General features: G+C 39.1%; 3 protein-coding genes across 9 annotated transcripts in view; 1 reads left to right on the top strand and 2 right to left on the bottom strand.

Annotated features, from left to right (window-relative positions):
* Positions 1–27826, top strand: part of ccdc177 (coiled-coil domain containing 177) — a 152570-nt gene that overhangs the window by 66019 nt on the left and 58725 nt on the right. Inside the window, exons 2-3 of one of the 2 annotated variants that reach the window (XM_085143374.1) lie at positions 6319–6459; positions 21699–21853. In XM_085143374.1, the coding sequence (XP_084999500.1) occupies positions 21722–21853 (132 nt within the window). In that variant the 5' untranslated portion in view covers positions 6319–6459; positions 21699–21721. Of the gene's footprint in view, positions 1–6318; positions 6460–6745; positions 6843–21698; positions 21854–27826 lie in introns of those variants that run through there. The other variant, XM_085143375.1, reaches the window with a different exon arrangement.
* slc2a1c (solute carrier family 2 member 1c) lies at positions 57–11600 on the bottom strand. Of its 2 annotated transcripts, XM_085143405.1 has the most exons (11): positions 7325–11600; positions 6917–7002; positions 6339–6437; positions 5537–5697; positions 5208–5448; positions 4898–5060; positions 4524–4708; positions 3899–4000; positions 3548–3649; positions 3031–3234; positions 57–2551 (listed from the first exon to the last, which is right to left on the bottom strand). In XM_085143405.1, exons 2-11 carry the CDS (start codon positions 6929–6931, stop codon positions 2372–2374), a joined length of 1452 nt encoding a protein of 483 aa, XP_084999531.1. In that variant the 5' UTR covers positions 6932–7002; positions 7325–11600; the 3' UTR covers positions 57–2371. The 2 variants fall into 2 exon arrangements, with proteins under 2 accessions (XP_084999531.1, XP_084999530.1); XM_085143404.1 differs by lacking the exons at positions 6917–7002; positions 7325–11600 and having other exon boundaries at positions 6339–6753.
* smoc1 (SPARC related modular calcium binding 1) overlaps positions 16968–27826 on the bottom strand; it is a 52897-nt gene continuing 42038 nt past the window's right edge. For 4 of the 5 annotated variants that reach the window (XM_085143392.1, XM_085143394.1, XM_085143395.1 and 1 more), the window contains 5 exons: positions 27275–27357; positions 24711–24816; positions 23655–23899; positions 22904–22937; positions 16993–17103 (listed from right to left, as the gene is read on the bottom strand). In XM_085143392.1, coding sequence (XP_084999518.1) covers positions 17064–17103; positions 22904–22937; positions 23655–23899; positions 24711–24816; positions 27275–27357 — 508 coding nt within the window. In that variant the 3' untranslated portion in view covers positions 16993–17063. Of the gene's footprint in view, positions 17104–22883; positions 22938–23654; positions 23900–24710; positions 24817–27274; positions 27358–27826 lie in introns of all 5 variants that reach the window. The other variant, XM_085143393.1, reaches the window with a different exon arrangement.

The following is a 27826-nucleotide window of genomic DNA, read 5'->3' as shown; positions in this document are numbered from 1 at the left end:
GCAGTTTATTGTTACGTCTTCGCCCTGTTTTTTCCAGATCGTGGAGTTTTGGGTGACATCACTCCCATCACCTACGAGTTTAACAGAAGATGTTACCACACACAACTTTTTATATGTAGCATAGTGTTTCACTCAAACACTGTAGAAAAAAAAACAAAAGAAAAAAACATTCACAACAACTGCAAAAACATTAAAAATGTTGATCAGACTGCAAATTACCTGAATCCCACTTTAAAATGAAGAATAATCCGAGGATGACTTTGTTGAGAACTGTATTCATGTTCTGTTGGACAAAAGGTGTCAGCATCGTATAAACTGTAGGTACAGAGATATGTAAAGCTGCTGGTGAGACTGTCCCTCTAGATTATATTGTCCCAGATTCTGAGGAACTGCTCTATACGTAGCAAGACTTTCAGTCCAACTGCAGATGTAATATAATTGGTACTCTGGTTCCCCCTACAGTCCATCAAAGCCATTTTACTTATGTTATCATTTGAAATTCATAAAAAATAAACTAATATCTTGTAATTAAAAAATAAATAAATACTGTCTGCTGTTACTTTTATGTTGCTATGGCTTTTCTAGCTGTGAAATAAAAGTTTACACAGCAGTCCTTCTGTGTTTTACTCAAATCACAGTGACTAAATAGCATCAGTTGAAAGGGTGGTGAAGGTATTTTTAATAATATCCTCAAGCAAAACAAATGTGTGGCTTCATGGATTCAATCTTCCTTTTTTGTTTTTGTCAGGATCGGTTATCAGAGAAAATGACTTGATATTGCAGTTCTTTTACACGTTTTTTTTAATACACTCATTTATTATAACAATACAGTATTGTTGTTTTTTTATTTACAAAAGCTACACGTAGCAGTGTGAAAACTGTTTCCTGTCTCCCTTTCACCGTGCTGTCCACTTGATCAGTTGTCTCCTCTTTGCTGCACCACTAACTAAAGCCACTTAAGTCATTTACCAACATATATCTGCATGTAGTTTATGGATTAATAACTAAAAAAGACGGTTTGGTCCAGTAGATGGCGCTGCTTACATATTTTTACACAAAGTGTTGGAAAATTGAATGAAATCCTGAATGTTGTTTTCTAAACACCCTGCTCAGTCGATCTGAAAAAAATCATAGTCTCTGTTGACTTTGCTTGTGTGTCTAAAAAGAAAAAACAAGCTGTCCATAGACAAATGAGAACCTTTACAAGCTGACTGAGTTCTGGCTCCGTTTTTGAGTTATTAGAAACTGACTTTGAATAGACAAGTACAGCATTATTCATTTCCATTTTATTCTGACCCCCTGCTGTTTTAAAAGCCAAACTTGTCGTCTAATCTCCTGGTCTCACTCCCTCTGCGGTTCCTGCGAGTCAAAGTGGATCGTGTTGGATCACATATTTATCCTCAGAGCTGTGGTTGGTTTTCAGGCATATTACAAATATACACAATTCAGAGACATGTGAGATTTTGCACACAAATAATGAATTCTAAGGCTGCACCGCTGAGAATCCAACTAAAGGCTCCATAGGAGATTAGGTACAGATGGTGCCTTAAACTAGGCTGAACATTTAAAAGTACAATTTTTACATAAGCAAAAACATCTAATTGGATCACTACAAAACCATTTTTAAGAATTACAATAATCTCATTACTACCTGATATTAAGTTACAATATAACTAGCAGATTTATGGAAATAACAAGAGGACAAGAAGTTACAGGAACTCTGTTAAACATTTTGGACATGCTGGAAGTGTTCTAACTTTCTTGTTTGCCAGGCAGTGTGTCACGGTACACTCGTGTGTTAAAATTAAAAAAAGAAGCTTGGTTGATGGTGTGGAAATAAATGCAGCGTTTTTACAAGCTATAAACTATGCAAAGAATGTGTTGCAAACTTTTTCCACTATTCACATAATCTCCCCCTAGTGCTTTTACAAAATAACAACACAATGGCCACAAAATGCCTCATACATGCAGGATAAATATAAACTATAATCTACTTTTAATATCATTTTTTTAGTGTCATTTTGCTGGAGAGCTTAAAGAAGTAAGGTAAAAGTAAGAGTCAGAACCTGTACCTAATGGAATAAATTTTTGGTGCTCTGAGTTTTAATAATTATAATTTTTATATTAAAATGTCTTTGCATAAATAATATCTGTGCGTGCTTTGAGTAACAGCAATTGCATTGATAAGATGGTTTGGCGTTTGTGTTTTCCTTGTTTTGTGTTAAAGGTTTGTTATTTAAAAGTCATTTTTCAATGCTGTGAGCACCAGATTTATATTCAAAACCGTTTTGTAGCATATTTTTTGTTGCTTTAAATTGAATTGACTCACACACTGATTATTGACCAGCATCAATCAAAACTGACACGTTGCTCAGGTGAAAGTGTTGAATACAGTCTTATTGTGCAACGGGATGCCCTCTGCTCCTCTGAACTCCTCTGCGATGTCATCAAATGTACGACCCTTTGTTTCCGGGAGGCGAATCCAGGTGAAGGTGAAGGCGAGCAGAGCCACGATCATAAAAAGGAGGTAGACATAAGCACCACAGATTTTCTGTGTGAGAGAGACAGACAAGAATCCTTTTTTAAATGTTTTTATTTGACCTCTGCTTACCTAGGAATGGTCACTTGAGATGGGAATCTCATACCACAAGAGCAAAACAATGTTAAAAAGAGAAGGAAAGAAAGCAAATACAAAAGGTATTGATTTGGTTCACTGGTCTTAATTTCATGTTGGCTGCCATTTCTGCTGCACTATAGGGAACAGATGCTTCTTTTGTTAACTGTAATTTAATTACTTATTACATTATTTCAAGCTGGATTTAAAGGATTTAGCAATAGATTTATATGTTTTTCTATAGATACATATGTGCAGTATAACAGATGGTGCAGATTTATAGCCTGTATTTAACAGCTATTTCTCTGAGGTATAAGCAAACTCACAAAAGCAAACAAGAAATCCACCTTTAAAGTTTCCCCTGAAGTCTTGCTTGGTCATACAGCATGCAGGCCAACGGTATAAATGTTACGCACCAGTAATGGAGGAAAGAGAAGTGCCAGAACAAACTTCCCTCCCCAGTTGAGCAGGCTACTGAAGGCCATGGCTATAGGTCTGCCAGACTGGTCGAACAGCTCGGCAGCAATGAACCAGGAGATCGGACCTGGGCCCAGCTCATAGGCTGAAGTCAGGCAGAAAACCAGCAGCACTTGTAGGCATCTGAGTTCTGGGACCAGATGCTGCACAGTAAAATAATAAATTGGAAGGATGGTTGTAGGTTAGTCGTGTAGACATGTAGAAAATTCTCTTAGGTTAACATGTAGATGGTGTCTTTCTCTCTAAATTAGACAGTTTTTAGTATAAAATTGTTTAAACTTGAAGCTTCCTTTTCAAACATCCTCCAAGCTATGCCATGGTTTGTTTTTTTATATTATCCATTTAATCATGTCATAAGATCGGGTTCCACGGTTTGCAGAAGTTGGATCTACATTCAAAACCAGCACATAACTTTTTTCTGCACAAATGGAAACAACCACACATAGATGATTTTACCAGGACAGAATCGACTACGGTCATGATTAAGTTGCACACTGCTATGGAGATGAAACCAGTCAGGAGCAACCGCCTCCTCCCTGCCCTCTCCATCAGGAAGAACTGGAGAGGAAAAAACAACACACTGGTATTAAAATGCAACACTATCCCTTTTGTGGTTCATGCTGTTAAACCATTCATGAAGAAATAATGACCAAACTTCATGCTTTCTGTGACAAAATCAACAAAATAGGGCACAGCTGATTTACTGATTATATTGAGCAACTTATTAAATATAATAAATAATATTGTTTTGCATTCAAAAACACACTGAAATGCAATATAAAGGATCAGCACTTGGTTTGTACTCACTGCTACCAAAGTGAACGTCAGATTGACGGCCCCAACGCCCAGTGTGAGATATTTGGCCTGGTCAAACTTGGCCTGAAACATTTTGGTGGAATAGTTGATTATCTGGAAGAAAAGCACAGGAATTTAGTTTAGTTTAGTGAGTAACTGAGAAATATTTCAATGTTTTTTTTTTTAGGGTTGGGATATTGCCTCAAGCTCTTCTCAGGGTTACAGCAAGTGTGCAAAACTGAAAAAGAAAAGAAGCCGATGTAGAAATGCCAAGTACTCCTTGAGGCAGCCTCCAAAAGTGAGTAAGCCTCCTTTCCATCCAGAGGAAAGAAGCTAAAAATCCCCACAAAAGGGATGGGTGTCTTCATGTAAGATGGTATTGGCCAGTCTCTGCAGCTGTCAGGTATAGAGAGACTGGTAAATAGCAGCTTAACCTGATCAGTTTGCCTGATCACTTCATATTTTGCGTCAGTTTGTTCGTGTCTTTCAGAGTTAGGTTACCATAGCGTGACACCGAGGAAAAAGGTAAAGCTAAAGTTGAGGCCAGGAGCTTTTACTTCATCTATTTCAACACATAGAAAAAGAGAAATATATGTCAGAGAAATATTTTTCAGATTAAGAGGATTTTATCACTGACCGCGTTGAATCCAGAGAGCTGGCTTCCCAGGCTAACAATCAGGACGATAATGATCGGCTGCCTGTAGCTGCGTTTCTTGAAGAAATCCTGGATGGTGACACGACTCTGTGTGTGAGCAGCTTCATCTTTCATTTCTTCCAGCTCAGCAAATACATTTTCTGCTCTGCCTCTCAGCCTCAGCAGGGCTGCAGGATTAAAGAAACAACTTTCAACATATTCTAAGGGGATGCATTTTAACTTCTGGAACCAACTTGAGAATGTCATAAAAATGAATTCATCTCTTTTAATATATCATAATACAAAAGAGTAATCTCTTTAGAGAGATGATAATTTATTAAACGATATGAACAGTAAGTCCAGTGAGTGGAACCTACCACTTTTGGCCTTGATTTCTTCTTGCCGGTTGATGAGCAGATAGCGGGGACTCTCAGGACAGAAGGGTAGGATCACATACTGTGTGAGGGCCGGGATGAGAGACAGGGACAGCATCATGGCCCAGTCATGCTCTGTGCCCAACACTATCTCGAGACCAGCCACCTGCAGCACACGAGCAGCTAGTTTCATGTCATATCCATGTATCGTATAAATTCTAATTTATGTATTATGGGATTTTGATGAACTTAATGCATCTCCTTACCAAGAGCAGTAAGAAGGAAGTTAAATGTAAATTAAAGCTCAACTCACCACACCCACCAGGATGCCTGCAGCGAAAGACACCTGGTTCAGTGTAGCAAATGCTCCTCTGAGGTTGGTGGGGGAAACTTCCTGGATATAGAGGGGGTTAAGGCTCATCACCAGGCCACAGAACAGACCGAAAACCAGTCGCCCTAGGATGAGGACCTCAAATGACTCGCTGGCTTTGGAGGCAAACATCAAACATGCTCCGACCACAGACAAACCGTTAACTATCAGGATGGAGTTACGCCTGGAGGGGAACAAGAAAATTTATAAGGAGGGGTGGGGGGAAGCAAGCGCTGTTGGAAACTTTACAAAAGTTAGCTTGGTTTTCTTACCTGCCGTAAGAATCTGCCAGATATTTGACTCCCAGCGAGCCCAGTAAGGCTCCAAAATCTTTAATGCTGACAGAGAGTGACCACAAGAAAGTAAGACTGTGATCTGAGATTGAGTGGTTGTGTCTGGCTCTCCAGGTATTGTTGAAAAACTCTTCGATAATCTAAACAACAATGCCAAAGTGAATCAGTTTGCACTGTTAACTCAATTAGATGCAATGACATGTTTTTTTCACACACACACATAAAAAGCGTTTACAAAGATGTGTTTTTATTCCTCTTTTTCCACAGATGACTAATGCAGTGTTCAAAATCATTCATGTGTTGCTTCTTTTGTAACAGAAACACTTCCTCCACAAGAACGATTTCATGAATTATTGTTTTGGGATTTTTGAGTGGGTAGAACAACTGCTTCATTTTGTAAAGTTAGAACAGTATACCTGTGAAAATGGAAAACCATTCCAAAAAAGGGAGCCAAATCCAAAGCTGAGACGGAGAGTTACCTTAAATAGGGCTTTATTGAGGCTCTGTAATATGTTTGACAGGCAGCATGCTTTCCAGCATTCTCCGCTGCATAACTGTTATATCTGGACAATGTAGGCCTTTTAAGGAATATCAGCCAGACGAGAATGTCTACTTTTTGATGTCTGGAGTTATGTTTTGTTGCAGTTTTATACTTCCAAAAATAATTCTATTGATCAATGCAGATTGTTTTGTATAGATTTTAATTTACACATCACACTTATAATACAATTTGAAACATAAATGTGTGTGCTGTCCCTCAGATGCTGCTAGCTCTGTTCACCTTGGCTGGAGCGTTGATGTTGCCAGTGTGGTAACCAATCTGCAGGGAGCCGATCACCGCTCCCAGGATGGACGTCACAAGCGTGGCTGTCAGATGGCTCTGCCGCAGAAACAGAATTGAGGTTAGCACCATTTCTTGTTTTATATCTTATAATTCATAACTAATAAGAGAACACTACCTCTCAAAGCAACATTAAAAAGCTTTATATGATTCTTAATTAGGTCATTTTAACCCTTTACATTCTTGTTTTTTCGTTCTTATTTTGGATTGACTACAATCATCATAAAAATCCAAAGTAGTTATGGTTATGATTAAGCAGATAGAAGACAAATACTCAATCCATTACTGATTTCTAACCTTATGACCTCAGTTCATTGATTAACATTCCTGATCCCTCCCATGATTCCAGCAACCAGGCCAATCATATGACTACTTGTAAAAGTCCAGCTTGGCAAGAACAACAAGGGTTTGGCGCACTGGCAACATGTCCAGAGTTTTAGTCGAGTAAGTGATACTGCCTCGCTATGTTCATTCTGCCTCATTCACTCATTCATAGAAAAGCATTGATTCAAACAAACCTCCTGAGATGCCATTTGATTGTCTGAGAGGGTGTATCACTCCCTCGGGATGTATGTGCATTTATTTTTCCTCCTGGTTTTGTTATCTGTAAAAACCAGATAGTGGGGGGAAAAAAGTCTAGCAGTTGTAGTTTAGGAAGCATTAGTGGTAGTATAGGAGTTTGGCGCAAAATGATAAGAAAAAGACTCGGCTAACAACCAGAGACACTGCGATTTTTTTCTGCAGTGCAAATTTCATATACATATATATATATCAAATACAGTGTATATGACTAAATGTTTTTGAACCACAGTGCGGTTCCCCTACAGCATCACAAAACATGTTTCATCAAATAAAAATCAAGCAAGTATATGAAACCATATACTTACTGCATACAAATATTTTTGCTTGTCTTTTTGCATGCTTACCTGTGTTACTGCATCAACCAGACTGCTTGATTTGTCCCGAAACAAAGTTGGAAGACCATATCATCTATATAAGATTGTCCTCACCACTGTTCCTGAGTGTCCTACGTTGATCGCTTCTTCATCCCTGAGTTTTAGATATGACTGTGTATCTAAACCAACTACCAGCTGAAACTTCACACACACATTGTACCAGTGACCACAATGACGAAGTCACACCTAGCTGGTGAATTTCAGGTATATCTGATAAAATGGCAGCAGTGGGCCTCCTCTGGTTCTCATGAATCAGCTGATCAACATCCTGAGTTCCCACTGACTCTGGGTCTGCAGCACTCAAACCTCAAATTGCTTTGAAAACAGCAAAACTGCTCCCAGTTAAGGTTTTAAGAGGAACCGTTTGGTGCTTTGAGTAGGCCACGGTTTATAATCGCATTTATCAAAGATGGAAAAAGTCAGGTACTTTTGTTATAGTGTGGCATGCTAAAGTTTATCAAAGCCTAAATGTCCATGTTATCACGAGGTCGTACTGCATTCTTTGCAGGGTTTCCCATGCTTTGGCTGATATATTCTTCGGGCACCTGGTAGCATTTTCTGTCTTGGAATCCCTCAAGTGACACACATCTGTGCATGGTAGTTTGTTTGTTTTTTCAGGCTGGAGTCTTTTGGAAGTATAAATCTGTATTCTTGTATGGTTTGCCCTTTTAAAACAAATTCCTTGAGAGAATTTAATTGAAACAACAAGGATTAACTACAATGGGAGGTTAACTAATTGGAAATTTAGGGTAAAGAACCTCTGCTGCAGAGGTGGCATGTGGATGGAAACGACAACACCCATCACACAATGCTGTCACAATTTAGGGCCTCAGGGTTTTTATTGATAATACTGTGATGAAGTATAAGCATGTATGTGTACTTTCACTCCTCTTCCTCCTGCTTCCATCAGACGAATACTAGCACGGATATGCAAGTTTAGTCTCAAAATGTCAGTATGTTTGCTGACGTGATAAACTGTTCCTGCGTGTTTTGTGTGTATTTACAAAGGAACTGCTCTAAAATGGTCCCTATTCATCTACTGTGCACTCTTTTCCAAAGATGAGTGATTTCTCGATCAGATTTATTTATTTTTTTATTATTTTGTTATTTCAGCAACATTCAATTTAAAAACTGTACTTTTGAGTTAAAATATATATTTATAATTTTAATAAATGACAAATTAAAAAGGCATGAACATTTTTTGTATCGAAAAAATATTGAACTGTGACACCAAAGTATCGAACCGAACCGTGAATTTTGTGTATCATTGTACCCCATATACCACACCAAACCATCACTTTTGTTGTTCCAACAGTCTTGTAGGGATCCATCCAATGTGGGTTAGCGTCAGACCAATAGCGGTGGTTTTGTTTGTTAACTTCACCATTCACATAAAAGTTTGCCTCATCACTGAACAAAATCTTCTGAGTGAACTGAGGGTCCTGTTAAAAAATTTTGTTTTGCCCATTCTGCAAATTCTGTGCGCTGATCTGGGTCATCCTCGTTGAGATGCTGCAGTAGCTGGAGTTTGTAAGGGTGCCATTTGTGAGTAGCTAATATCCGCCGAAGGGATGTTCGACTAATGCCACTCTCCAGTGACATGCGGCGAGTGCTACGCTGTGGGCTCTTGCTGAATGAAGCTAGGACAGCCACTGATGTTTCTTTATTAGTCACAGTTTTCTTGCGTCCGCATTTTGGCAAATCCAACACTGAACCAGTTTCACAAAACTTAGCAAGCAGTTTGCTAACTGTAGCATGGGAGATGGGTGGTCTCGTATTGGTCTTGCATTGAAATCTGCTGCAATGACCCGGTTACTGCGTTCACCAGATATCAACACAATCTCGATCCGCTCCTCACGTGTTAACCTCTTTGACATGCCAATGGCTGTGCACAAAGAGAAACTTGTAAACAATCATGAAAGAATAAAGTTACGTTGAAACAAAGCACACCATTGTTTTTCTTGTGACATTACCAATAGGTTTGATGTGTCACATGACCCTCTTCATGACTGAAAAAACAAAAGTTGTATCCAAGATGGCCGACTTCTAAATGGTCACCATGGTCACCGCCCATCTTGAGGAGTTTGCCCCCTCACATATACTAATGTGCCACAAACAGGACTTTAATATCACCAACCATTCCCATGTTATTACGGTGTATCCATATAAATGGCCCACCCTGTACTATTCCGGAAAGCCTAATTTCATTATTCCATTGCTTTATTTTCAGTCAGTGAATTGCTCAATTCTTTTTGCTATTTCCTGTTTCTTTACATGGCTCGTTAATGTTTAATCCAATCCAGTTTTATTGAATAACTATTGCACAATCGAGTATGTGCTTATATCTGTGCTCTGCGCTAGAATTCACTAAAGACAGATGTTTGAATATGCTATATGTTTGCTCAAAATGTGGATTAAGTGTGTCTTTATGATGAAATCATGTAAGCTAAGCACACACCTGTCTCATAAGAAAATCCACAAGCCCCCTAACTGTATTTCATTGCCGAGACGCATAAGCCAAATGAATATAAATGCTGTAAACATTTCCCACACTCAGTGCAAACCACATCATTTGAAAACAATTTTTATCATTAATTTTAAGCTGAATACGTTCGCATAAATATTAAATGGCCCCTGGAGCGTGGAGGTGATGAAAAGCAGATCATCTCAGCTACACTGAGTCATACGTGAAATGCTTTATATTAGAGACGGAGCACAATTAAACGTTATACACAAAAACAGATCTAGCTTCATATTTAAAAACTAGTTCTTGTAAGCCCTAAACTGCTGACTGACATCATAGATTTGATGTTAACGTTTTTGATGTTAAATAACATGAGATTACTCATTTCATACAACAAAATGAAATATGTGCTTTCTTCAGCGTGAATAAGAAATATAATCCTTTCAAACTGAAACTTACAATAATTGGAACAGTTCCTTAAGGGTGCTCTATTTTTAAAGAAAGCCAGTCACAATATCACAAGACTATATTTATCAGTGATACTTATATTTAGAAGTTTCTGAGCACAAACAAGAAAGAGAAGTGTTTTGGGGCATTTTGGAGAGGGGTCAAATGCATCATCCACCTGCAAGCTCTGTTCTGTTCTGTGCAGCTGAGTTCTTAATCAGCGTGTGGATACGCCCGTCTGGAATATGACTTTTGACCCCTGAGCCCTGGCCTCCTGACAGGCAACCCCTTGACCTTGCAGTCAAGCAGCTGGGCAGGTTCTGCACAGGCACACAAGGGCACAAATGGTGAGCGGTGTGCGCCATCATCCCCCCACCGTTAATGTTTTGCTATCACCGAATCTAATGGCTCGCTCTCTAAATTACCTGTAATGGTGGTTTTGGTCTGTTTCTAAGCGTTTCAGCACGCACAAAGGAGGATAAAAATGCGCAAATTTACTCATCACTACTAAAATATGTGGGAAATATTAGATGGTGGCTAATTGTATTGGACAACTACTTCTTGGACTAATTTCTTCCACACATGATGCTTGTAAATAGACAGCGAGGAAAAAGGTTGAGTCATTAGATGATTACTGAAATTGTTTTAGAATGAATTCCTATCAACTGAATTATCAGCTTTGCTGTAAAACCATCACTTGAAAAATGTCGGTAATTCTAGTTGATGTCTTTAACTCCAAGTCCAGAATCAAAAGATTCTATCTATGCACTTTCTGAACTGCTTATACTGAATTAGATAAGTGATTAAAAAAAAAAGATTCTGTCACTCAATTAGTGTTTAAAGAATTTTAAAAAATACTCGCTCCTTTAAGAAAGTTAGATAGCACAAAGTTGTAAAACTCCTAAACATTATTCCGCTCCTATTCTGCCCACGTCACTTTCAAAAATCCAAATTCCAGCTTTCACCTATGAAACCCCTCCGGCAACCTGCCTACCCTTCACCCCACTTTCAACAAAGGAGAAAGAACACACACACTAACACACACACGCACATACATCCCTAAGCAGCTGCGTCATTATAAAACTCTTTTGAACTTCACACTGGAAGTCAAATGCCACATGTGTCAGTACAAGACAGATGTACTGCAGCTGCCTCTTGGCTCCAATTTCATCTGTGATACCAGCCCTCTCCACTGCCTGTCTCCCCCTTACCCATTTCCAAAAAACTACCACCCCTTCCTTCACCAGCAACCTCACCACAAGCCCTCTTCCTCCCATCATGCACTGATAAAATCACCAGCACCTTTGAAGTATCATCACTAAATCAGAGCATCTCACGGCGCACACAAATAATTATGCATAATAGGTTTCCACATTCGAACATGGGGATAATTAATTTTTGTCCTTTTTTAACATCGACAGGAAATTCCACTACAAATTTCCCGTGGGATCTTTTATTTATTTCAACCATTAAAAACACAAAAACTACACAAGTCTGCAGAGAAATTCAGTAAAAACATTATCTTTATTAAAATATTTCAGTTCATGAAATTCAGTTGGCTTGCTTGATGCCGTATCATAAGTAAAAACTTGTGCAGACACTGGATTCAATTTGTCAAACTCCAACCTGCAGTGAACAATCTTCACCATTTGGGGTCAATATTGAACTCCCTCGCCCTCCTTTCAGAAAATTTGTCTTCTGTTAACAGCTCTAAATGCTTTCAACTGCCCAGAAAAGTATAGTTTAAGGAGATGTAATATGGAGTATTTCCATATTTTTTTAGAATCATTGTCAAGCTTTTTAAAATACCACTGTTTGTATTGTAGTAATATTAAAGTGAGTCTAATCAGTTGGATACTTAGAGAGTGTCACACAGAACCTCTACAGTTTCCTCAACATGACTCTGTAAGAGATAAAACTTGGTTCAAGACACACAGCAACAAGTGTCTTGTTGCTGAATTCAGTCCTCTGTGTTCATACAACAGTGAGATGTTAAATTCTTCCAAATGTTGGGCACCTAGATAGCTGCTTTAAATTTATGACACACTTAAGGTAGGAAACAGCATGAAGTATCCCAAAGAGTGATACAACCCAGGTGGAAGCTACTACTGTGTTGTAGCTCATAAACTTTATGAACATTTTCTGAGCTTTAAACTTGACTGATTCATTCTGAGATTAAAAGAAAAAAGCCTTTAGTCTCTTTTGTTTTGCTTGTGTCTACTTTGACACAAGTTTGAAAATGTCAATGATTCTGAGCAGCACCCAAATCCACATGAATCATTTTTATTCAAAAATAACACATTTCAGTGTTTTCTTTTCCATGGATCTAATTTCCTTTGCTATGAATAAGTAACATTATCAAAACACATTTGGATGGTGAAGTGCAAAAACAAGTGAACAAAAAAAAAAGCTGTCTTTTCTCTACCAAACTGACATGCTACAAGACTCCTTCACTACATTTTTCCCATCATGATTTGTAGTGATTACTAGTCTTTTGGGTTGTTTTAGATCTTGCATGTGATTTGCAGCTCTGCAGCGTCTGGAAGCACTTCAGCAGACACACATAAGCCCACTGTGTTCAAACCTGGATTGAAACAGGCACTCGGGAGAGACTGCACAGCCCTCAAAGAAAGGCTGGTTTCTTTTCTGGTTTCTTGGCATAACTATCCAATTCAAATTAGATGCAACTGGACTTGTGATTGTAGTATATTAAGCACCAGATACTGCATAAGTATGGTCCTGGCTGTGCATAGTGATGACGACGGGAATCTTAAAACACAAACTGAAATAGTAAACTAACCTCACCATAGTTAAAATAAACAGTCCTCAGAGCTGACAACGTGCAGTCTCGCCTAAGCATTTCCATGTTGTGAATTAGCTACTGTAACAGCCTAATGTTTGACATGATATAAACACAGAGAAAAGTATATCTTTTTTACAAGAAGCCAGAATGACAGTGAAGTAAGTGAACAATCATACACCCCCACAGTGACATTTAGTAAAACAAAGCTTATTGTACATATTTACAAAAGGAGCTTTTTTGTCTCATAATTGTGAGCCATTGCAGGGACTATTGGGGAATACAACTCATACAAAGTATTTAAACCACAACAGCAAAGGCACGATTCTCCGATTGTTCCCAAATGTGAGGATCACATTTTTATTTTTTACACTGCAAAAATAAAAGGATTTTTTTTCCCCCTTCACTGCTCATAAAATGTTAGCATTTATCAGACACCCGGGGCGGTATTTTTCAAAAGGCTTACTTCAGTGTCTTACATAAAGTGGAAAAGCTCCACTATGAGTAGTTTTAAGTGTTTGAGACAACAAGACTGACATCAGCTGTTTGAGGTCAGACAGTAATTGTGTTTACATACACAATACATAGTCTGACATTACTGGGAAGGCTCCAGTATTTACTGTATGAACTGCCACGCCATATCTTGCAAGGTAAACGTGAATATGATCGATGAAATGGGCTGAGATTAACAAGATATTGAGCCATGTGAACGTCTTACTCTATTTACTGGTTAGATTGGTCAACTGTGGAGTCGTTCTTCTCTGATACTAATAATATTTAAAACATCTTTATTGGAATGTAATCTATTTAGAAAACTAAAATCTCCACAAGAGGGTCAAAGATTTGTTCAGTTTGGATCAGTAAACACTAGAAGGCAGAATTAAAGAAAGATCATTACTATAGATGATTGATTGTGTAAAGAACGGATACTAACATTATAATAGTTTAGTTTAACAAAACCTGCACAATTACTTTTAACACTATATAAACTTATACACAAAAGAATGGGATGCATGTATTATAAATGAGTGGCCTCCACTGTGGTAAGGACACATTTAAATTGAAGATGCATTAGTGAATGCGTCCCATTTGCTTATGTAAACACCAATGCAATGGATTCTGATCACATAGTGTCAGACATGGAACTTAAGCAACAATTTGCCAGCTCCTCATTAGTATAAACTTGAGATCTATGTTACTTTATACAAATCAGAGGTGCCTGGTGCAACAGCAACTCTGGAGGCTTGAGAAAATTTAACCAAATCGGTAACAAATGAAGACAGATTTTGTTTCAGAGCTCAAACTTTTTCTCAACTTGTTTTTTTCCGGGAAAATATTTTGCGGCTCTTTTTGCAAACAGTGTGTTTGTTTTGGTATGCAATCATTTGTACAATTCTACCTGGTTTCAGAAGAGCATCTATCAAATTATCTGTCATTACAAGGTCTAGTAGCTCGCCCATCTAACATAAAGCTTCACAATAACCCTGCTCTAAAAACACCTATGTGGACATTTATGCTAAAATGTAACCCACAACTTTATAAGGCTGTATTTTAGAATTGTTTGTCTCTGTGTGGTTGCATGTGTGTGGTTGCATTCCTGAAATCTTTCATTACTTCATATTTAATACTGTTTGTTCGTATTCCAATCTTTGTGTAAACATGTTGAAATGTCTTCCACTGGGTGCAACAGTGTAAAGTTCCATGAAGATCCTGTGTGAAATCTTTTACTAGCACTTGTTTTGCATGTTTAATTCGTCATAATCTTTTACTATTTGTTCTATTATTATATTTCTGTTTTTTACAAACCCATTTCCAAAAAAAAGTTGGAACACTGTGTAAAAATGTAAATTTAAAAAAGAAGATTCCACTGATTTGCAAATATCATAAACCCATATTTTATTTAAAATAGAACACTGAAAACATATCACATGTTTAAACTGAGACATCTCATGAAAAATATTCTTTCAAAAGTAAGTGGTACCAAAAAGCCCGTTTTGGGAAAGTTTCCCAACTAATCAGGTATTCTTGGAGTTTCTCAGAAGTAAAGATAGACAGAGATCCACCAACCTGCAAAAATGTGCATCTCCAAATTGTGGAACAATATTAGAATAATGTTCCTTTTAAAAGCGATTGAGTGTAAAGAGTTTAAATGTCATATCATCTACAGTAGATAATATGATCTTGTGATTGTATCACAAGTTTCACAAAATCTGGAGAAATCTCTGTGCGCAAAGGATAAGATTGAAAATCACTATTGTATGTCCGTGATAGCTGGGACCTCAACTGGCACTGCATTAAAAACAAACATTAAAAACAGGCATTATTTTCTAAAATGCATGTTAAAGCTCTATCATGCAAAGAAGTAGTTATATGTGAACATGATGCAGAAACACCATAATCTTCTCTGGGCCAAAGGTTATTTAAATTGGACTAAGGCAAAGTGGAAAGCTGTTCTATGGTCAGATGAGTCCAAATTTCAAATTCTGTTTGGAGAGCAAGCGCTTAACATTCTCCTAACTAAAGAGGGAAGAGACCATCCGCCTTAATAGTGCTCAGTTCAAAAGCCTGTATCTCTGATGGTATAGGGGTGCATTAGTACCCATGGAACTGGCAGCTTGCACCTCTGGAAAGGCATCATTAGTGTTCAAAGGTAGATGATATCTTGTTTAGGGAAAATCATGCACATTTCGGCAAAACAATGCTAAACTGCATGATGAATCTTTTATAGCAGCATGGCTTCATAGTATAAGAGTCTGGGTGCTGAACTGGCCTGCTTGCAGTCCAGACCTTCCACTAACTGAAAACATTTGGTGCGGTTGGTGAAACAGAAAAAATGACAAAGGAAGACCAAAGTCTGCTGAGGAGCTAGAATCCTATATCAGACAAAAATGGGACAGGATTCATCTCCCAAAAGTCCGACAACTGGATTGGAACAGAGGATTCTACACAGTGGTAAATATGGCCTTGTCTCAATTAACGTGAGATACGTTGCTACCATTAAATTTCAAATGAGCTTTTTCCCAGAAAATGGTACATTTTCATTTGTAAATAAAATATGGGATTATGAGATTTGCAAATCTTTGCATGCTGTTTGTATTTACATTTTACACAGCATCCCAACGTTTTTGGGATTTGTTGTTGTAAATTCTCTTTTTTTTTTGATACTACGGAATGTGAAAATAAATTATGAATAGTGAAGAAGAGTGTTTTTGCAAAGTTTTGGGGTTGTAGAAAAAGTAATCGGGTAAAAAAAAAAAAAAAGTGACATCCACTTAGCTACCACTGTCCGACACCGGTGCGTGCATGACAGTTGACAAAAACCAGATATCCAAAATGTTAATGTATCGAGGTTTTGTGCAGGATTCACACAGCTAATTCTGTGCTGATGATCCATAGACTCAACTCACAGTTTAATTCCGATGCATGCCACTCACATAATTGTTGCTTCTTCACATAGAACATTACACATTTGTTTTAGTTGTTCTAGACTGACTTGTAGAGTGCGTTTTAAATAAGCACCATTCTTTTTTGTATGTGACTCACGGCAAGATCTTCTTTTATAGGTTTCCACTGACCTGTGTGCTGCTTTTTGTAACAAAGGACCTGTAATTTTAATTCACATGGCAAAGAAATGTGTATTAGTACCTCGTGAGGACACACAGAAGGAATCAAAACATCAGACTTAACACACAGAGAATTGTGGTAATATACACATACTTGCTCTTCCAGTGGTGAGCCTATCATCTCTGCAAATATATTCTCATTCTTACCTAGATATTTTTCAGTCACTTCAAGACAGGAAAAAAACATAAAAACAAATAAAATGTCAAACATAGGGAGAAGAAAGTGCAAATATTTTGGCGCCACTTTGTTTTTCTTTTCCATTTTTTTTCTGTTCATTTACAAAACTCAGGAACTTCTTAATTTTTCTGCTCCATCTGTCTCTGTCCTGTCAGCAAGCGTGCAGATGCCTTCCCTCTGTGCCCTCTGCTCTCATCTCAGCTTCTTGATCCTTCTCTTCTCACACCAGACGTCCTACTGGAAACATGTGCAGGAAGAAGAAGACAAAAGAAATCGTTTAATAATGAAAGTGTAGGAAGTAGAGATTTGTTACTACAGATGTGGGCTGTGTTTCTGAGTACAATTAATGCAAACCCTTCAGTGCGCAAACGTGTAACAATGCTCTTTGTGCTTTTTTTGAACATGTGAAAGTCTCTGAATGACCATGTGGAAAGCAGATTTGTCCTCAGATTTTTCAAACAAGGCAGATTTTTAGTTTAATTTAATCTGTTACAGAATTCATTTTATTTTAATTTGTCAAACTTTAATTATATCTCTATATTACAGACATCACAGCATACTGTCTTCTCTCCATCTTTTTATTTTTTAAGGTAATTAAACTACACGAGTAATATGTACTGACTCAAAATGTTATCTAGAACGGTAACATCAAATTTCCTGCAATTATGTTAAAGCCAAGCAAAATCTGTAAAGTTGTACTGTTTTGCAGTTGCATGGGACGGTGAACTGAACTGCGCATGCTGCTCACTCATCAATCAGATGTGTGGGTGTATATGTTCAGGGGCAAAAAGGGAGTAGAAGAGAAAGATAAAGAAGGAAAGAAAGAAGAACAGGCCTGGGAGAAAAGCAGATGGGTCAAGAGCTTAGATTGCTTGCAGATGGCTGTCAGAATAGAGCCGAGGCCCTCCTGCTAGAGCTCAGGCTGTGTTTCAAGCCGTGTGCCTGGGTGTTCACTTTTATATGCAAGCATTTCTATGCTGAGATAAGTTTGGTTTAAATTTAGTGCATTAATAATTGATTAATGCACTAAATTTAAATATAATTGATAAATTGTATTTCTGTGTATAGGTAAATTCTTTCTTTCTGCATATTTTCTGTGCAGTGTTTGCTTGTATGTGTAGACTTTACTGGCCCGCATGAGGTGTTCAAAAGAGCAGCCTGGGGGTGGGGAGCTGCAGGTGCAATATCTGTCAATAAGCTGGATTTCATTTTTAGCTACGAAAAAGAAGCCCAGCTGATTTCACTCTAGAGGCTTCTGTAGTCTCAGATGATACATTTACAAGCAATAACTCAGTTCAGACTTTAATGCATCACAATCCTTCCACTGTCCTATAAATCAGCAGTTACATTCCACATGAGCGATCCAGCGGTGGATGTTTTCATCTATACTTTACCATAACCGTGCAAAATAAAATATTATAGCCAACTAATCTTGCCACGAGTCTGTTTAATCTAAGTGACTACTGTTTGCAGTTTTAGCTTTGACACTTTTATGTAAATAAATATTGCTTTAGGTCCTGTATGTGACCAGAACACAATGAATCAACTTACCCAGGTCGTAAAAAATAGTTTCTGTGCTTGAAACAGAAATACCAAAAATCTCTACTGCCTCTTTGCATGGAAGCAATGAGGTTAACGTGATCCCTTGTCAAAAGATAATTTTGATTTCCATTTTTAGTATTTTATATTTGGCAGCATGTCTCTGTTCTGGGACTCCCCCACCCTTCCATGTGCATACATAGAAAGCCAGTTGGAGAGAACAGCAATACCCCAGCACAGAACAAGGCATATACCAGTGACAACAGATATGACTGATTAAGTCAGGCACACCATGTAAAAGAGGTGTTAGGGTATAGGGGGTTTCAAAGGTGCTTGCAGATGTGCAACAACTGTGGACAGTTGCATGTCCAGCTAAGAAATCAGCTATTGTTGGCTGGTAACAAGATCAGATGATCTTCTGGGATTGAAGTTGAGCTTGGCCTTTTTGCCGAGCCTTGAAGTGACTGAGTTCTTAATTAAAGGTTCTGGATATTGAAGGGCTGTCTTGGTTGACACATCTCAGCAACATCACATGAAACTTGAGGACAATGCCTCTGGACTGGCAGACCAGAGTGGCGGTAACCCTTTTTAAGAGGGGGGACCAGAACATGTTCTCTAATTTCAGAGGGTTCCCACTTCTCACCCACCCCAGCAAGGTCTATGACATTGTACTGGAGAGGAAAATCCATCTGTTAGTAAAAGCTCATATTCAGGAGGAAACATGGTGGTTTGCAATACTGGACCAGCTCTTTACTCTCTCAGAGAGAATGGAACTTTGCCCAATGAGTCTGCATGTTTTTTGTGAACTTGGACAAGGCATTCGACTGCATCTGTTGGAACATCCTTTGGGTGGTGTTCGAGGAGTACAGGTTGACTGGCCAGTAGCTGCAGTTCATTCAGTCCCTGTACAGTGGTAGCGAGAGCTTTATTACCAATTCCTTATAACTTTAATGGATGGAATTTCTAGGTGGAGCCAAGTGTTGGAGGTTCTGCTCTGGTAGCCATCGGCAAACCACTTCTTTGCAGATGATGTGGTTCTCCTGGTCTCATCAACCAGCGACCTTCAACTTGCACTAGGATGGTTTGCCGCTAATTATGTAGTGGTAGGATATGAATCGGGGTGTCCAAGTTTCAGAGTATTGTTCTTATTCAGAAAAGGGTGGAGTGTTAACTCCAGGTCATCGACAAGCTATTCCTTAAGTCGAGGAGTTTAAGTATCTTGGGGTCTTGAGTTCATGAGTGTGGGGAGAGTGAAGTGGGAGAATGACGGCAGATTGGCGTGGTATCTGTAGTGAGGCGGACACTATTGGCTTGAAGACGGAGCTGAGGGTGAAGCTGTCAGTTTACTGGTTAGTCTACGTTCCTACCTTTACGGCCATGGCCATGAGCTTTGGCTAGTAACCAAAAGAATGAGATTGCAGGTGCAAGCAACCACAATGATCTTCCTCATGAGTTGTTGGACTCTCCATAAGGGACCTCAGTGATTCAGGTTGGCTCACAGCGGTGCTGCTACATCTCCACATTGAAAAAGAAGCCAAGTAAAGCCTCCTGGATGTTTTCTGGATGTTGAGTAAGACAAGGTGGCCTGGGAAAGGGAGGTCTAGGTGTAACTATCGCCGTGACCCAAACCTGGGTAAGTGAGGATGGATGAATGAATGGATGGTTTTTCAGACCTAAAATGAAGTATTTGGCTAAAGTTTGGCCTTTCTCACATTAATGGATTTTTAAGTGGTAGTATTTGTTGTCATAAATCCTTTACTTTGGCAACACTAGTGGCATGTTCTACCTGTTGAGGCAGGTCCACAATATTTCCTAAGAGCTTTTTCCACTGAAGTCATGCTGTTCCTCTCTTTAGCTCAGATAAATGTCTCTGCTGTGAGAAGCTGAGCGACAGTTGTGCTGATGAATTGGCTTTGCAATTACGAGGCTCCAGAGGAGCGAATGGTCCTCTCCCTCCTCTCTTCCCAGTCACTAAGGACACTGTCTGTGCCATTAACAACACAAAGCTCTCCGGCCTCTCCCTGGACACCTTGGCCCCACTTCTGATAAAGAGCTGAAAGCAGATCCTGTCTAGCAGTGAATCGCCTGGCCTCACCTGGGACTGACCAATAAAGCCACTTGGCTCAAGAGCTGGGAATCATGGTATACCTGTGCATAATGGCAGCAGGGGGGAAGTCACTTTGCTAAGACGAGAGATACACTGGCTTGAGTTTACTTTCAGTTAGGTAAAAACGGCCCATTGAATGACTTTTGTAGCAAATTCCTAAAGCTAATGATATAAAGAAGTAATGCTTTCCTGTCAGTATCCTCTCTGATGACCTCTTTAACATCAGCCCAGAATCCAGAAAGTCAAGCTGATGTCACTGTAATTAAAACACAAGTGGTGTTGGCTCTGAGGGGGCAGGAGTTCTCTAATGGCCCTGTATCCCCAGTGCCAAGGCTGCTCAATAATGCCCTCTTTTCATTCCTGCCAGACGTAGCCAGAACAAACAGGAGAAGAAGACAGGAAAGCACTAAGGGAGACAAGAGGAAGAGAGGAGTTTGACAGAAAACAGAAAAAGCATAATTCTGTGTGCTAGACTGTCTCATCTGTTTTTGTTACTCGTCTCGTCTACATAACAGCACTGAATTATTTATTTGCCTCTGCCAGGTGAAATAAGCTTATGAATACCTCCAGTGATGAGCTCATTAGTTTCCTTCCTAATCTCTGCTTAAAGACTAAAAAAACATATTTATGACCACAGACTTATTTTTAATTAAAGGATTATAATTAACGTAGATGGCGTAAAAGAAGAAATCATATTGGTTTTACTTCTGTAAACAAAATGAAAATAAATCCTTCAGGTTTTGAAACCACCTTCCATCACATTCCCATTATGTGATTCACTCTGGAGTGACTTCAGTTTGCTGTCAATCTGACAATACATGACGTTCTGCATGATGTACGAACCATCACATTTAGAACTTGTTGATTAGCCTGTTTGTTTTAAGTGTTATAGCAAAAATGAGCAAATCCTCATTCACAAAGCTCGTGCTATTCTTGACAGCAGGTGATGCATACTGCAAACTAAGGCCTCCGTAGTCACTCTCACTAGATCCTCAACATCCTTTAACTGTGTATGACCCTATGAGGTGTTTGTGAGCACTCATACATGCACAAGGCCATGTGTTTGCACTTACTGTAAAATGTGTTTACGTATTTCTAAATGGAATTAAGCCTTTCGGGGGGAAAAATAACTTTGTTAACCTTGCTCAACTTGTTTAACAGTGAAACATTCTTGTGTTTTGTTCAGGAGTTATCTGAGCTTCCAGACCTATGGCTTACCAGTTGACTGACTGCAAGAAGAGATTACAGAGAATACAATCATTGGCCTTGGCTTCATCTGTAATGACGTTTCCACTGTCTTCAGAGGATGGATGCCACTCTTTTCAGGAAATATCTTCCAAGGTATTTAGATATTTTTCCTTTGCTTTTGCCAACATGTCAGGAGGGAGAAACCTCATACAGATGAGCTCCACTCTTCCTCAAATGCTTGAAATCCTTCAGCAAAAAGCACACACTGTAAACGGTAAATATATCAAGCAAGAACCCGATGACGATCCGGAGGACAGTGCCTGATAAGATTTAAGGGCTGACAAAGGCAGCTTCACTTAAAACGATCCAGGCCATTAAGGAACAGCTAGGCATACCTGAACACAATGGCTGTCTCTTAGTCAAGACAGTGAACAATGCCATATGTTCTTACAGGCTTTAGCTTCTTTCTGAAGGCTCTCTCCCTCTTCTTTTTTTAATTTCATACTTCACTTTCTCCACAATCATCAGCAGCTTATAGTGCCTGAGTGGCAGCATTAGGAGCCATATAAAGCTGTCAGGCCATTTACCTCCAGCTCTTAAGCATGAAGGTGATAGATTCAGTGACTGTAGTGAAACAGCTAGACGAGCCTCCTCTGCTCCAGCACAGGGAGGCTGTTTATCCTGGCAGCCATGCCCGGGGTCCAAGAACCCTGACGTTATGCCCGCTCAGAGCCACTGTTCTGCAGGCACCGGAGGGCAGAGCCAGGGTAAACACATGACCTCAGTGTTATGTGGCGTTGAATAGGGCTGGCGGTTAGACTGAGCAGCACCAGTGGGATCAATCACCACTCACTGAGGGGAATCCCGTTAGAGTGATCAAGAGGAGAAGAAGACAGGAAGATGGAAAAGAGCAGCGAGACGGACTAAAAGGTCGATTGATGAGTTGGTCATAATTTATTTGTTGTTGCTGTGACTTACAAAAAAATGTAATTAACTAGTGGGCCAAAGTAATTGTGTGTTGATAACAAATGACACAGGGAATAGCATCGCTAGTACTAGTTTTAACTACACCAGACTGTCACATTGCACATGTACGAATATGTGTTAACGGATTATACAACGAGCCAACTACAGCTCCTGAAGCAAGAAGCAGAGTTAGTGAAAGCATATTAGTTTGCCTTACTGAACAAATTTGTCCCTTGCCTTGTCCCTTGGTTGCCACTTGTTGTTGAGCTACCTGCAAAAAAGAGAAACTGTGATTAAACCTAATCGGAGTGGATGTCTTCTTTTTGGGTTTGTTGGGTCTTTTTTTTTTGGTCACACAGCAAATGTTATATTTTAAGTGCTTAAGGTAATTTGGCTATTAATGGATATTAATGCTTAAAATATAATTTCTTAATATTCAACACCAAGTAAAATTCTACTCTCCACAAATATTTGAACTGCAGCTGCTCTGAGAATCGTCGTTGTTGTTTGGCTTGTTTGACAAATGCTAATAGTCTCTATTAGGAGCAAACTTATTATTAGTACTTCAGTTTTCCTGCCCAGACTGTGTGTGTCTAGGATTGGTTAATGCATCAGTCTTGTCTAAATATTCATTAGTGGGTGCTGAGTGCATTAGCCTTCTTTGGACTGCGAACTGATTCAACTGTTTGTCACTTGCAGTACAGTTACTTCATCTTTTACTTAAAATCACTGTCTTACTATGACTGACTTCACATTTTTAAGCTATGAAACCATAATTATGTTTATTAAACTATGTAACAATAATGAAATATTAACAACAGACTAAAGCCATAAAACAGTTGCAGATGAGCTCCTAATGCCAACTGGCATCTCTGTCCAGTTGCTGAAGGAGGCCAGCCATGGTCTTACTGCATGGTTGTGCTGGCACAGCACTCTCAGTCATTTTGATTTCCTAGTTTTCTCCTCAGCTTCCTTCTTCCTCTCTTACCCTCCTTGCTGACGCCCAGGCAGCCTTTCAGCTCCTGCAGGGAAATGGCTCTGTCCTTATTCAGATCACAGTAGTCGGTGAACTTTCGGGCACATTTCTTGGGTTTGGCTTTCTTCTTCAAGTACTTCTTGAAAGGCTTTAGTTCCTTCTTGTTGATGTCTTGACTACCATTGTTATCCAACTGGGCAAAGTACCAGTGCACCACCCTCTCTTCTAAAGTGTGACTGGGGTCAGGCTCCACAAACCTGAGTAGATATAACAGGCAACAGAAACTGAAAACGAAAATCTGATGGAAACTCTTCAAAAAGTAATGTGAGGGCAGAATTACTTTTGGGACATTCACCACATCACTAGCCACAACTTGGTCAAATTTACTGTTAAATTACAGTAAAGTACTAGCAGAGAAGTTTCCAGGACTGGGCTCACACTTTGCAGTGTCTACAGTAATCCACAGCCTCTTACTATTAACAAAAATGATGTGCTGTCTGGTTGCTGTTTTACAGTTATAATTATTTTAATGTTTCTATTGTACATTCTATAAAAAGTTTATTAGTACAAAATATAACAGGATGTCCTCATCCATGTACCCTGAATTTAATTTCTTGTCTTTGAATTATGGCAAGATAACAACTTTGATGCACTTTCTCTACTTTTTACTTCTCAAAAGTCCATTAAAAGAAATGCTTCTGTATTCAGCATTTTAACAACCACCCTGAAGATAAAAGCTGGCAGAAAAACACAGAACACTTATCACCAAAGAAAAATATAATGTGTTATGCCAGAAAAATGTAAAGTAGATAACAGTTGATATTTCCTTAAAGGCATTTACGGTATTTAACTATATGGACACTGTTATTCCAAAATATCATTCAGATCCATCATACACACATCTTTAGCACCGATGCATAGTAATTCCTGAAGTCTAGTGTCCAGATCTTCACATTGTGTGTCATAGAAATGCTCTGCGTTTGCAGTTCATGAAACCAAAAGGAAACAAAGTTTTCCATGAACAATCAGCCAATATGTCAGTCTTCTGTGGTATGTGACGCTACTTACCTCCCACCACCAGAGGGGGCTGGTGAGTTTATGGCTTGCACCATGTCTGTGGTGAGGGCATCTAACAAGCTTGTAATGAATTCCACTTTCTTGCCCTCAGGGCAGCCTGGTGCAAATAAAAGACAAAAATACACCAAAATTACCTACCACAACTAATTTGAGCCATTAGGCCGCAATGAAGAGCCTCTAAACCTTCAACACCAGTGAACCACTGTGACAGATGTCAAATAGAAAACGTCTGTTACACCGTCAAAGCAAACCTTATATAGAGCTTAGTGACCAAGTAAATTTGTTAAAAGTGACCAGGTGAAAAACATGAACATATGAATATATGCTTTAACAGAGGTGAAATACATTGTTTGGCTGTTTTGTTAGACTTCAAAAACACAGAGCTGAGGCACATGGGTGAGGTGGGGCAGAAGTGTGCTGTGATGAGAGAGCTTTCTTGAGCAGTGCAGACCTGTTAACTTTTATGGCACAATTTTGAACACCTTGGGTAGCTCTTTTTAATTGCCCAGATGTATTTTAAAAGCACACAAAACCCGTGCAAAATTTTCCCTCCTAATTGTGTCTCTTAAAGGGAAACTTCAAACGCAGCTGCACTGTAAACTAATCTTCCTATTCTGCCTTTTTTTTCAGTCTCTTCTTTTTTCTCTCGAGCTCTCTCTGTAGATCCCCTCCTCCCCCTTTCTCTGAGGATTTGTGGCCTCCTCGTCCTCTGCGCCATTCACGTCTTTTCTTTCCTTTTGTGTTAGCTCAGGACGGTCTGTGGGAGGCGGGTTGATGCCCCGCCAGGTGAATCCAATTAGCATTTCCTACAGCATGACAAGCTTGAAGAATCTCTACCTCGCTGTGCTTTAATCCGAGTGTTAAATTGGGGTGTTATGAAGCGCAAACTGTTATGTTGTATGTAGCTTATGAGGCAAGGTGGTTCAGGATGTCTGCCAGCATAAAAGAAGCTGCGGGCACATGAAAGCTGCCACAAAGATGATAGTTGCAGGTGTAAACATAAAGAAGGGCATTTACCCTTGAGAGACTCCAAATGAGACACCCTCCCCCCCCTCTTAACACCTAAAATGAAGTTAAATATTGGTGGGTGTTGAACAATATATGCAGCAATACTGGTATATCTGTGACAGGCCAGCTGATAAAGTCAGGCTTTACCTACAGAGCAGACACTGTAAATACTGCATTGTTGGCATATGTATGTGAATGTGTTCAACCTTTCAATTTAAAGGCATTTTCTGATTCATGAAAAGTGTAATTTCGCTTTACTGTTTGGTGGACTTTACCATTATCACATTAAAAATTGCATTGTCCTAAACAATTCTATTCAAAGTATAGCCACAGGCAACTAAGGCTTTACTTTACTACAGTTGAACTTAATGGATCTCATCCTTTGGTCTCAGAGGAAGAACTGTTATATGCTCAAAAGGACAGAGGCAATATTGTCACTATGTGTAGTTGGTGAGGCTGAACCTGTAGCCAAATGCTGTTAAACCTCACCTCTTAAGCATTCTTTTTTCACCATTGCCTTGATGTGACAGCCATGAAATATCATGCTTTGTTGTGGCGGTTCAGAACATCCCTCTACAGTACATAAAAATATCTACACTCAGCTCCCTGCAGTATCCAACACCACCAGCAGCCCCCCCACATGCCTTGCCACCACACCCCACAACACTAACACCTTCCATAAAACATACCACACATCTGCTGCACAGTCAGGAGTATGCTTGACTCTGTAAACTCACCAGATGGGGAATTAAACAAGAGTTACAATGCAGCCTTAAATGATGGGGAAACAGAGGGGCAACAAAAGTAAGTGAGCAGTAACAAGGGCAAAGGAGTATGAGCCTATGTTATGACCTCTGGCTCAGGGGGCAGTCTGAGTCATGCATACTTAAAACTTTCCAGGTTACATTCTTTAACATGGATTTAAAAGCAGAATTCATGTGGATTATTATGTAGGACCTGGGCTTTTTTTTTTATTTTTTGCAACAGCCACAAACAGGTATACATTGACAAACCACATCTCTGTGTACATATACTATTTTTCAGTTGTTATTTGCTTATATCATTCATCTAAATAGCTATAAAGAGCTTTTTTCCATTATATTTGGCAATATTGACTTTAAAAGTTCTCCTGAATATGACGCGCCTTTCTTGTGGTGCTCAAAGTGCCAAAAAATAAATGAAAAAAACTTAAGCAGCAATCTCTCTTTCAAGCAAAGAGACATTGTTGTGAACAGATTCATGTAAAAATCATTTTCTTTCTACCAAACCACACTTGCCAATCCCTTCATGCTACAGAAGCTTCCATTTACCCATGACAAGCAGCCAGTCCCGGTGAGAGGGTGTAAACATTGATGCTTTCCCCCTCAGCTAAGCTATGTTGTTGGCTAGAAGCTAGTGTTTTGATATTAAAGTCCACTGACAGTTATTATTTGGAAAGCAAGTTTAATCTCTAAAGCAGCTATAAAAATTCTACCAGATAATAAATGGAAAGTTTCTGTACTCCCACACCCAAATTGGACTGAACTGCAGTGAAAAAGTGAAGTGACCTTGCAGTTCTCTGCCTTGGAATGCTTCTTCTGTGTCCGAGACTCGAGATCGTGCAGCTCCATCGCACTCAGGCGTCTGGTACCTGTTACAAAGAGGCAAGCACATGGCTGCATTAGATAGAAGCCAAAGAGGAAAAGCGTAAATCTGTCTTAGCAAAGTGTGAAAAATTGTAAACATCAAAGGAGTTGATTTTGAAAGATTTGAACAGCTAGAGAAGGAAAAAAAAAATCATGACCTGAAACTAAAACCGAACCAAACTAAACAAAAAAACCACCACAATCCAATTAGTCTTCAATGATCTCATTTGCAACATGTAACAAATGATTCAAATTCGGACTTCTTAAAATTACAACCTCTTGCTCTCTTGTCTTTGATCTGTATGCTCTCCCTTCATCTCAGTTGACCGTGATTAACCTTTCTTTATAGCTTGATAAATAAATTAGATTTGAAGTGCACAGAGCTTTTTTTTTTTTTTTTTTTTTTCTCAAAGCCCATAACAAACTGTTCAGCATTACGCGTGGCATGACTCGTTTTCTCCTGGCTATTATATC

This window comes from Neolamprologus multifasciatus, chromosome 19 (assembly GCF_963576455.1).
Source record: "Neolamprologus multifasciatus chromosome 19, fNeoMul1.2, whole genome shotgun sequence".
NCBI lineage: Eukaryota > Metazoa > Chordata > Actinopteri > Cichliformes > Cichlidae > Neolamprologus > Neolamprologus multifasciatus.
This window is presented reverse-complemented; position numbering and strand designations above follow the sequence as displayed.